The sequence below is a fragment of the Bos taurus genome, chromosome 4, assembly GCF_002263795.3.
Source record: "Bos taurus isolate L1 Dominette 01449 registration number 42190680 breed Hereford chromosome 4, ARS-UCD2.0, whole genome shotgun sequence".
NCBI lineage: Eukaryota > Metazoa > Chordata > Mammalia > Artiodactyla > Bovidae > Bos > Bos taurus.
In genome coordinates, this window is record NC_037331.1 from 32,621,172 (window position 1) to 32,633,584 (window position 12,413).

General features: G+C 35.2%; 1 protein-coding gene across 4 annotated transcripts in view; it reads left to right on the forward strand.

The window, feature by feature from the left end:
* RUNDC3B (RUN domain containing 3B) overlaps window positions 1-12,413 on the forward strand; it is a 167,301-nt gene that overhangs the window by 57,011 nt on the left and 97,877 nt on the right. For 2 of the 4 annotated variants that reach the window (XM_005205269.5, NM_001076874.1), the window contains 1 exon segment: window positions 7,875-7,925. The exons of the other annotated variants lie outside the window; for them this stretch is intronic. In XM_005205269.5, the coding sequence (XP_005205326.1) occupies window positions 7,875-7,925 (51 nt within the window). 4 annotated transcript variants of the gene reach the window in all.

A 12,413-nucleotide genomic window follows, 5' to 3' on the forward strand; every position in this document is an offset into this window, starting at 1 on the left:
AGGATGAGATGGCTGGATGGCATCATTGACACAATGGACGTGAGTCTGAGTGAACTCTGGGAGTTGGTGATGGACAGGGAGGCCTGGTGTGCTGCGATTCATGGGGTCACAAAGAGTCAGACACGACTGAGCGACTGAACTGAATTGAAGCCTATAGCCCTTATCATTTCTTGTTTTTCTGATGCCTTTTGAAAAACCTCTTTCCTCAAGATTTTATCCCATAAAGGCCATGTGGACTATTTGACTGTTTATATTCTTGTTAATGTTCTACTGTGTTTTTAAAAAAAGGAAAGAAAGGGAGAAAATGGTAAAGCTCTAGCACGATTCCTTAATTTAACCCCTTTCTGTATATGTATGCTTTCATCATCTTGGACTATCAGTTGTTCTCTGCCTTCCCTTTTACTCCTACTTCATGTAAAAATAATGAGAGGTTCACATATAAAACCTTAGAAATATTAATAAAACCTTCCAGAAATCCCAGAATCAGTTGCAGCTAGCAACTTTCCGTATATCTATCACATCTGAATATGTATACATAGACAATATGTGTATTTTCTTTGTTATGACCTGTGTTTTGCCATTAGTCATACTATATTTTTCCACATCATTTTGTTTTATTAGCATTTTAAGACTTGAGATTAAATTCATATAACATAAAGTTCACTATTTTAACCATTGTAAAGTGTGCAATACACTGGATTTTAGTATATGCACAGTGTTGTATGACTATCCCTGCTGTCAGTTCTAGGACATTTTCATTATATTATAAAAGAACCTCTGTATCCACTGAGCAGGCACTTCCTTTTCTCCCCCTACCCCATTTCCTAGAAACCACTAATATAATTTTGGTCCTTATGGATTTACTTCTGCACACTTCATGTAAATGAAGCTGTAAAATATGTGGCTTTTATGTTTGGCTTCTTTAATTTAGCATGTTTTCAAGGCTAATCCTTCTTGTACAGCTACTAGAACTTCATTCCTTTTAAAGGCTGAATAATGTTCCATTCTATAAATATACCACATTTTGTGTATTCATTAATCATTTAATGGACATTTAGATTGTTTCCGTTTTTTTCTACAGCAACATTACTATTATAATAGTACTGTTATGAAAAGTCATGTACAGGTTTTTGAGCATCTATCTTCTCTTGTTTATATTGGCCATTTCATTTTAAACATATATATAATATTCAGTTGTATAAATGAACCATAGTTAATGTCATATTTACTTATCAAAATTTTTTACCAAATTTCTCTTTCATAAACATGCTGTCATATATCACTGAAAAAAATTTTCAGTTTTCTAATTCTTTAAAATTGTTTTCTATTAATGATAGTAGCTAATGCATTCTTAGAATTGTAATTACTGAAATTAAAGGGTATGCATATTATGATATATATGTATTATGTTTAATGTATATTGCTATATTATCTATCATCTATCAGGTTTTACCAACAATAGTATATATGGTTATTTTCTCATATGCTCATTATACTATTATTTTACTATTTTTAATTTGGTAAGGGGAAAATATTTTTGGTCTTCTATTAATATGAAATCTATACAACATTTTGTTATTTTAATTTGTTTTTATTTACAAATGAGATTGAATATTCATGTTTATTCATCTCATTTCCTAACTTCCAGATTATGACTTTATTTGTTTTGTGGAATGAATTTTTTAAATTAATCTAGAATAAAAGAGAATTAATCATGTACATCATGTGGAACTCATTATTTTGAGTTTTGATCTATGACTTTTTTCTCCCTTGATACTAGTCTTCTTACATAATTATTATTGGTAGTTCATTATTTTATTTTTATGTTTCACTTGAAAGTTTATTTCTGTTTTGAAACATCTGAAATATTTTTCTTGTCTTAGTTTCACATTATATATGGTTTTTAATGTTTAAAATTCTGAAACACACAATGGCCACATACTTGGTGATTTGCTCCTGTTTGAAGTATGTGATTGTCATACAATCACACTAACACTTAATTAGTGTTATTTGTTGTAGGTGTTTTTAGGTGAAGAGCAAGAAAGATATCTCAAGTTTTTATATTTTATTTGGAGATAGGAACAAATCAGTTTTTATATTTTAGAACCAAACCGTAATTTTCAAGGAATTTTTAACCTTCACATTTAAGCATTTTCTTACTTACGGAAGGAGAGGTTTATTAATGGTTTTAAACCTGGTTACCCCTGGAGAGTTTTTCAGGTTTATTTTTTGTGAACGTCCCTTCAAAAGTCCTTCAAATGAAAGAATTACAATTTAGAGTTAAGTTCTGAGAAGGGAGTACAACATGGAAGAAAGCATTAAGAAAAGACTTATTAAATAATAGCTACCATTGATAGAACTGCCTAGGATATTTTGTGTGTGTGTGTTTTTTGTAAATATAGGATAGAGTTAAAAAACTTTGTGAGTCTAGTAGGTAATCCAGTTCTGGGAGTTAGCAGGAAATGATGGTTTCTGATGGTAATTCATATTTGTGTTTGTTTACCTGTGTCTGTAGCCTTTTGAGTCCCTGCCAGAAAAATAATAGGACATTCCCAGTTTGATCTTATGATTTTTGCAAATTAGCGTAGAGCTAATTTGTACTTGTAATTATCAAATCGTATTTGGTTTATTTTCAGTAATGGAAAGTTTTTTCTTAGTAAAATTTTTGTTACATAACTTCAACAGTTTAGATCACTTAGTGCTCAAATATTGCTCATTTAAAGGAAGTAAATATTTCTCATATTGTAGAACAGGGAAAAGATTGCACAATGGACTTTCGTTCATTTTTGGAGAGCATCATAATTTCAGTTCCTACATTTTTCTGATTTTCTAATTTCCATGAGTTGTTCTTGCATATGATCTAATATTTTTATTTGGTTAAAATTCTTCCTATATTCTTTTTCTTTAAAGTCACTATGACTTATCAAATGTAGAGTATTTGCATAATTTTGGTGCTCAATTTTTAAAAATTGTTCAATCAAATAACCAAATACTATTTCAGTGTACCTACATTTACCTGTAAATGGCATTCTAAAGCAAACTTTTAAGAAGTGTAAAATAAGTTATATATAATATTTTAATTTTAGAAGCTACTAAAAAGTGGAAAATGGCTACGTAGAAAAGATACTGTTTCACTGTTAGCTGAATTACAGTGCATATTGCAGTTGTAAATATTGCTTCACTGAGTGGTTTTTCTCTTACATACAAATAAATGGTTAAAGATTCAAAATTTCAAGCAGTTCAAACTTGAACATTATTAGTATTAATGACAGAACAGAGTATATTCTATCTGGTATTCCCAGTTTAAAAAGAAAACTTGTGAAAATTCTGACTTACTGTCTGATCATTGATTATCAGTCTTGTTATATGCCTTATAAATGGCAATCAATTTACAAATCTAGGGATTTTTTCAGGAATCCATCTTTAATTACATAAAAGTAAAATCATCTACTTGTAGGCTTATTAGAAAAGTATACACGCACAAAGAGAAAATAAGACTAAATACAACAGAGGCTAAAGGTTCACGTTTTATAGTTGTTAGCATTTATCAGACTTTATCAATCAGGATAATGTAGCTCAGTCATCAAAGGAATCAAAATAAATAGAAAGCTAAAGTTGTAACAAGGGCTAACATGAAAAAAAGGGAAGAATAAATGTATTTATGGATTGCTGTTACATTCAGTCTTATCACCAAGGCTGATTGATTGGTTTAAAACAGTAGTCTTTTCTGTATAGTGGCCATTTTCCATGTTAATATAAAGATTATAAAGTTGATTTACTTAGTTATTTGTTTTTGAAAATTATCTACTTTCGAAGTCAGGAAATACTATATCTTCAGTATAATTAAGCATTCTTTTATTGTATATCCATTTCTGAGTAGATTCTTCATTTGGATAAAATTTTAGAAACTAGCACCTAGTATCACCATATATTATATAATTATAATGGTCCATTTGAATGACTTTTGTTCTTGAACAAAACATTTTCGGTTTGTTTGGTTTAAATATTTGGTCTTGTCTCATCTGTCCTAACATTATATGTTTAATGTTAAATATATAACATTATATATATGTAATAGATTTGAATATATAATGTTACATATTAATTTCATATGAAATGTGTAACATAAATTACATATGAACTATGTAAGTACATTTCAAGTATTTGTGTATTAATATACCTATATTCTTGTTCAGGTATATCATATATGTATTATGTCATTTATATATTATAAATAATTTAAACAAAATATTTAAATAACTATTATTGTATACTTTAAAACAAAACGTTTTAATTTCAATTGAAAATGAGAATGTTTTCTACTAACAAGCCACTCCTTGAGCCACTTTGAAATAATGTAAGCTTTGCCATTCATATATATATATATATTTTGGCACCATCTAAGCTAAGGATTTAAATTTTATATGAAAATATTTACCCCATTCACACTGCGTGTTTACTGCCCCGTTATTTTTCCCATTTATGAGACTGTAGTAAGAACTCATGTTCAACCAGGAAAGCCAATCGACTGATTCTCTCATCTGTCAGATCTTGTCTATGGCCAAAGGAGTAGGTGAGCATGAGGATGCGGGGAACAGAGGTGCTGGGTCCAGGTGGGCGCTCTCTGGGCCTCACCTTTCCATCTACAGAACGAGAGGGGTGCTGAACTGTGACTACAGATCATTGGAATCTGGTGGATTTTCTTTTGGTCTGGACACTTCTGGTTGCTTATAACTGACCTCAAGTGAGATATTAAATAATGATCAAAACAGTTAATGCCTACAAATAAGTGGAAATGTTTTAGTTCTTAAAATTTTCAGATGTTGTTCCACAGCCAGAATCAAAATATTACACATAACCAGGTCATAAAGGCTAACATGTTAACAGCTGGAAAAAACCCTAAAGTATAAATTGAGCTTCATAATAGATTCAGTAGTTGTTTCCCATTTTGTACCAGGTATTGATTAAACCATGACATAAATCTGAACATGATGAATCTTACTTGAGACTTTTTTTTTTAAGTAAAATTACTTTAACCACAGTTTTCCTAAAAATTGTTTTTACTTTGATAACTTTTTGATTATGTAAGTGACTACAGATAAGACACACTACTTTCAAGGCAGAGCTAGTACAAATGGTTTAAACATTAAAAATTGGTGTTCTTAACATTTTCAATGAAAAGCATTCTGTTCTGATTTATATTTAATGCAGAGAGATTTTCATTTTGTTTGTTGTAGAAAGAGCATTCATTTTTAATATGGGCTTCAACTAGGGTACCTTTGGTTATAGATCCTTTTGGATATGTTTCCAAATTTAATATTTGTTTGTAATGATGCAAATGGATGTAGGAGGATAGAGCTGAATAGCAGAGACATAGATGTAGCCAATAGTACAACTATATATAGCTCCTTCCTTTTATTTTTTTATACATTACTCACCGTGTTTGGTTGCTTCTGTTTAGTTTCATAAAAGGTCTAAGTATTTGGAAAGGTGTGGGACCATGTCCGTAATGCTCAAAATTCTCCAAGCCAGGCTTCAGCAATACGTGAACCGTGAACTTCCAGATGTTCAGGCTGGTTTTAGAAAAGGCAGAGGAACCAGAGATCAAATTGCCAACATCCGCTGGATCATGGAAAAAGCAAGAGAGTTCCAGAAAAACATCTATTTCTGTTTTATTGACTATGCCAAAGCCTTTGAGTGTGTGGATCACAATAAACTGTGGAAAATTCTGAAAGAGATGGGAATACCAGACCACCTGATCTGCCTCTTGAGAAATTTGTATGCAGGTCAGGAAGCAACAGTTAGAACTGGACATGGAACAACAGACTGGTTCCAAATAGGAAAAGGAGTACGTCAAGGTTGTATATTGTCACCCTGCTTATTTAACTTATATGCAGAGTACATCCTGAGAAACGCTGGACTGGAAGAAACACAAGCTGGAATCAAGGTTGCCGGGAGAAATATCAATAACCTGAGATATGCAGATGACACCACCCTTATGGCAGAAAGTGAAGAGGAACTCAGAAGTGAAAGTGGAGAGTGAAAAAGTTGCCTTAAAGCTCAACATTCAGGAAACGAAGATCATGGCATCTGGTCCCATCACTTCATGGGAAATAGATGGGGAAACAGTGGAAACAGTGTCAGACTATTTTTGGGGGCTCCAAAATCACTGCAGATGGTGACTGCAGCCAGGAAATTAAAAGACGCTTACTTCTTGGAAGGAAAGTTATGTCCAAGCTAGATAGCATATTCAAAAGCAGAGACATTACTTTGCCACAAAGGTTCGTCTAGTCAAGGCTATGGTTTTTCCTGTGGTCATGTATGGATGTGAGAGTTGGACTGTGAAGAAGGCTGAGCACCCAAGAATTGATGCTTTTGAACTGTGGTGTTGGAGAAGACTCTTGAGAGTCCCTTGGACTGCAAGGAGATCCTACCAGTCCATTCTGAAGGAGATCAGCCCTGGGATTTCTTTGGAAGGAATGATGCTAAAGCTGAAACTCCAGTACTTTGGCCACCTCATGCGAAGAGTTGACTCATTGGAAAAGACTCTGATGCTGGGAGGGATTGGGGGCAGGAGGAGAAGGGGACGACAGAGGATGAGATGGCTGGATGGCATCACCGACTCAATGGACCTGAGTTCACTATATGAACTCACTGAGTTCACTCAGGTGAACTTTGGGAGTTGGTGAATGCCGGGGAGGCCTGGCCTGCTGCGATTCATGGGGTCGCAAAGAGTCGGACACGACTTAGCGACTGAACTGAACTGGGACCATGTCCTATTGAAATTTCAGTGTTTGCTTATGAAAGAAGATACCATCTGTGGGGAGTATGTCTTCAGAAATTTGACTTTGGAGTGTTCCTGTATAATTCTACCAAATGCCAAAAAACATAGGCAAGAATTTATAGTACTTTTCCAAATGGTGATTGTTAAACAATAATTTGAAGCTGTAGGAAAAACAGTGCTTTTGCATAAAGTAGGCATTTAGTCAACATTGGTTAAACTAAGGATTATTTTACTAAATAATTAAGTGCTGTTCTCATGATTCAGAAAAAATATGTAAACTTTATCTCTTCTTAAACTGATAAAAGAGAGAACTGCTCCTTAAAATGAATTTTATAACTTTTTGAAAAGTTTAACAGTAAAAAAGAACAGTTATTTGTAAAGTTAACTTTCTGAGTCATGTAGTTCAATAAGTGAGCAACTTTCCTAGCCATTTGTATACATTCTGAGGTGCAAGGCTAGCAAATTCATCAGGCTTCTTGTTCATTTTGGAGAAGGCTCACTCCAGTACTCTTGCCTGGAAAATCCCATGGATGGAGGAGCCTGGAGGGCTGCAGTGCATGGGGTCACTAGGAGTTGGACACGACTGAGCGACTTCACTTTCACTTTTCACTTTCCTGCATTCGAGAAGGAAATGGCAACCCACTCCAGTGTTCTTGTCTGGAGAATCCCAGGGACGAGGGCAGGGCCTGGTGGGCTGCAGTCTATGGGGTCTCACAGAATCGGACACGACTGAAGCGACTTAGCAGCAGCAGCAGCAGCTTGTTCATTTTGCATTCGTTCATTATCAGCTTGTTAATTTTGGGGAGCAGTAATGGAGATGAAAATAAACAGGGAACAGTAGCTTCTCTCTTTTGTAACTTATCCGCCCCAGCCTCTCCAACAGAATAGGCTACAAAGAGACCAGTTTGATTTCCATGCTGAGTAGAGCCCATGTTCATCTTAATTGAGTTCATCTTATGTAATAGATGTAAGTGATGTTTACTGCATCAAGATTATTTGTAGCTATCTTATTGGGGCTGTTCAGTTTGCTTTTGTAAACTTGATGTCAGGTTTCTGAAATATTTCTGTGTTGTTGTTTATTTTTTTAAAGAGAGTTCCCAAAGTTGCCGATGGCTGTCTCATCTGCAAATACCTCTTCAAGGTACTCTATGCTGGTGATGTCTCCTGCCACTGACTTACTGGGGAGGGCTGTATCAGTTAAGTGATCTTTCTTAGTACATTGCATGGGTTTTGCAAAGCTTTCTGCTTTTGTTAATCCAGAGGGCAGAACTATGCTTATGCTGATTTTTAAATTAAAAGCCTTTTGTTAACCCACACAATATAATACTCCATTTATTCTTCTACATGACCCCCTCTGTGTTTCTATTAAGTTTCCTGGTTTTAAGCACAATTTTATTAATCATCTGTATCTGTGTTATTTGTATTTTACTATACAATCACTAATATAAGACTTACTGGTTATTTTCTCAGTTTGTAAGTGCTGTGTAGTAATATTTGAATTACATGCAAACTGGGGCTCAGGGAAGCTGTGAATTTTCCAAAGTTACTCAGTAAAACATACATGGGTGCTATCAACAGCCACTGCTGGTCTTAAACCACTAGTGGGACTATATTCCTTAGTTTCCTTTCTTCAAGGTAGAATATATGCCTTAACTCACTTATTTGAATTTTTTTTTTATTGTATTCCTGCTGTATACAAAGCACTGCTAGGCCTCATGCTAATGCCTTTTATTATATTTTTGACTTAGAAAAGAAGTACATAGTTGTTATTTTTAAAGATCACTTATAGTAAGACAGGTAGAAATAGCGAAACAGTATGTTCTCATTTCCTCAACCTGATACCCACAATCACTTTAAACAATTTAGGTCCCTTGTATATAACCTTAGTCACTGCTGAAACATTACACTCCTTTTCTTCAGGCCTGTGCTTTGATATGTGACTCTGTGTGGATGTCAGCCTTCATGGTCTTAATTCCGTCTACCAGTGTTCTAAGCTTTATATTAAAAATGCGGGTGGAATAAGAACGCAAAACCTTTGTATTCTGCTTCGAAAGATGGCAAAATTACTAGGATAAAAAAGCCTATAAGTCAAATTCAGTTTTCAGATTTCTGGTGAACCTGATTATCTTCATTTTCTTTGTTGTTTTGGGAGATTAAAAATTGGCTAAGTTTTATGGTATAAACTGTGGTATGGTTTAGAAGTTCGTTTGTGATAAATTCCTTACCAATGAACAAGACATCGTCAGTACCAAAGGATAATGATTACATTTTATAGATTGGTAACTGTGATTCATAGTTGCTGAACGATTTGAGGCATAAGTAACATAGAGTAGCTGTATAAGTACAGTTGAGTATCTCATCTAGACTCAGAGTTATTCACATCAGCTGAAAGTGTAATTAAAGTTAGTTCAAGTGTTTATATTCTTTTTTTTTTAGAACATTAACATGAAACTTTATCTAGAAAATTAATCAAGGTCACCATTGTACTTTCAGCACTGGGTGGTCTAGTAAATGTGAACTTCAGCTAATAGTAGTGCCTTTTTTTTAAAGGACAAGATTCTGATCTTTTGCAGAAATGGGAATTTTCTCTGTTTAGAAAATTTTAAACTAATTTTCATAAATTAGCAGGAAGAAATGTAAGATTCCTGCTTCCCCGGCAACTCAGTGGTATAAAATCCGCCTGCAGTGCAAGAGACACAGGAGACGTGGATTCAATCTCTGAGTTGGGAAGATCCCCCCAGTAGGAGGAAATGGCAACTCACTCCAGTGTTCTTGCCAGGAAAATCCCATGGACAAAGGAGCCTGTGGTGGGCTATGGTCCATAGGGTTGCAAAGAGTCTGACACAACTGAAGCAACTGCACACGCACACACACACTATAGAATTGACAGTGCAAAGTTAAACAATCTAAATATGTTGGCAACAATATAAATCCACAAGTAATTAGTTTCCTTGAAGTATCTGAAGCTTTTGCAGTGATATTTTTGTTGTTCAGTTGCTCAGTCGTGTCCGACTCTTTGCGACCCCATGGACTCTAGCACGCCAGGCTTCCCTGTCCTTCACTGTCTCCCAAAGTTTGCTCAAACTCATGTCCATTGAGTCAGTGATGCCATCCAACCATCTCATCTTCTGTTGTCCCCTTCTCCTCCTGCCTTCAGTCTTTCCAGTGTCAGGGTCTTTTCCAATGAGTCAACTCTTCGCATCAGGTAGCCAGTGAATATCAGCTTCAGCGTCAGTTCTTCCAATGAATATTCAGGCTTGATTTCCTTTAGGATTGAGTGGTTTGATGTCCTGCTGTCCAAGGGACTCTCAAGAGTCTTCTCTAGCACCACAGTTTGAAAGCATCAATTCTTTAGCATGCAGCCTTCTTTATGGTCCAGCTCTCACATCCGTACATGACTACTGGAAAAACCATACCTTTGACTATGTGGACCTTTGTTGGCAAAGTGATGTCTCTGCCTTTTAAAACACTGTCTAGTTTTGTCATAGCTTTTCTTCCAAGGGGCAGTGATATTAGAGTGGCTTTTTAAAATTTGATGGCGCTGTCTTTTATCGCTTGTCTAGATAAATGGCAGGTCCAAGTCTTTGGACTATACATAGTCTTTGATGTTGTCATCCAGGTGATGTATTGTGGCACTAACAAAACTTCAGTCAGCTCTTCACAAAACTAAGCACAATACAAAGAGTGGAGAAAGAAAGTCATTTAACAGATTAATTTATATATTACCAAAAGATGATGTGTTGTCATCCACTACTAAATAGAGAACCACTTAGGAAATTTCAGTTTTTAGAAGATTTCATCTGGCCATAAAATAACGTAAGAACAAAACACAAATACTCTGCATGACGTGAATATCTACATTATTCAAGTGAGGTAATATAAAAGAGCAATTTAAAATAATGTTAGACCTTAGTGATCACAGGCCATTTTAAGGTGCTTGAAAATAGGCAGTTTAGTGGGAAAGACATCATGCAGCTGGTTAGTAGCAGATCACCTTTTAGTCTAGCAAACTTTCACCTCTTATTTCTGTGCCTGAAATGAATTAGAGTCAGATCAATGGGTTGGAAATAAGTATTGAAAAGTTTGTGTAACTTTGATAAAAAGTCAACTTCTAAAAATACATATAAAATTGAAAGCACTTTATACATCTGTACTTGTTGCCAACATTAAAAAGAGAATTCAGTTAGTGATAGCATGTTTCTTCTCCTGAATAAAATTTCTTCAAAATATAGGCTAGTCGGTTCCTTGCTATGTGATTTGCTTTTGTGGCTATTTTTAAAGGAAATAAGAATATCTTTGGAGTGATTATTTATTACCTCAGCAATTATTTTTAAAGGCATGGTCAGCTTGTAACTTTTTAAATTTTCCTGTTGAATATAGGTTTTACAGACTAATAACCCCAAGTACATCTTTTGCTAACAGTTAATCTGTATGTAAGTACAAGCAATGTTCAAGTAATAATAATTCAAATAACCAATTGAACACTTCTGTTATTCTTAATTAACCTCAACCGTTTTTATAGATGCAGAAATTACTTACTTAAAATCCTAGGATATATGGACAATTTACATGAGAGTTCATTTGGAGTTTCTAACAAAGACCCCACCTTCTTTTAACCAAAGCACATCATTCTGAATGTGAAAAATTCAGGGTCTTGATTTAACAAATTCATTTTGAAAACAATGCACATGAAAGAGTAAGGCAGGCAGAATCAAGCCAGTCATGCTCTCATCTCATTTCTCGAGTAGGTGGAAGTGTTGTGAAGATGCTGTGACTGGTATACTTTGTTGTTCAGTCGCAAAGTTGTGTCCAACTCTTTGCAACCCCATGGACTGCAGCACGCCAGGCTTCCCTGTCCTTCACCACCTCCTGGAGCTTGCTCAACCTCATGTGCATTGAGTTGGTGATGCCATCCAACTGTCTCATCCTCTGTCATCCTCTTCTCCTGCCTTCAGTCTTTCCCAGCATCAGGGTCTTTTCTAATGAATCAGCTCTTTGCATCAGGTGGCCAGCATATTGGAGCTTCAGCTTCAGCGTAAGGCCCTGCGAGTCATGGTGACGTGTCATGCTGTTAATTGGTTAGTTTCTCAGTTTCTTTAGTTTCTTATCTAGGAAATCTTGTCATTGTCTCGTGGGTGAAAGTCCTGTAGACAGCATATCATACACACAGCAGGAGTCTGAAGGATTTAGCATCCATTCCTTCCCTGTATAACCTAAGCCTAGATATTTAGTTTTTCCGTATATTTGTTTCCTCTCCTCCAAAAGGGGACTCTGTTTCTTTAAGGTAATTTTTACTGGAGTGTAGTTGCTTCACAATGCTGTGTTAGTTTCCACTGTGCAGCAAAGAGAATCAGCTGTACGTTTACATATATCCCCTCGTTTGGGGATTTCCTTCCCATTTAGGTGGCCCCAGAGCACTGAGTAGAGTTCCCTGAGCTATTTATTAAGTTTTCACCACTTATCTATTTTATACATATTACCAGTAGTGTATATATGTCAATCCCAAACTCCCACTTCATCCCACCCCACTTCTTCCCCCCTTGGCTCCATATGTTTGTTCTCTGTGTCTGTGTCTCTGTTTCTGTTTTGCAAATAAGATCATCTATACCATTTTTCTGGATTCTACACA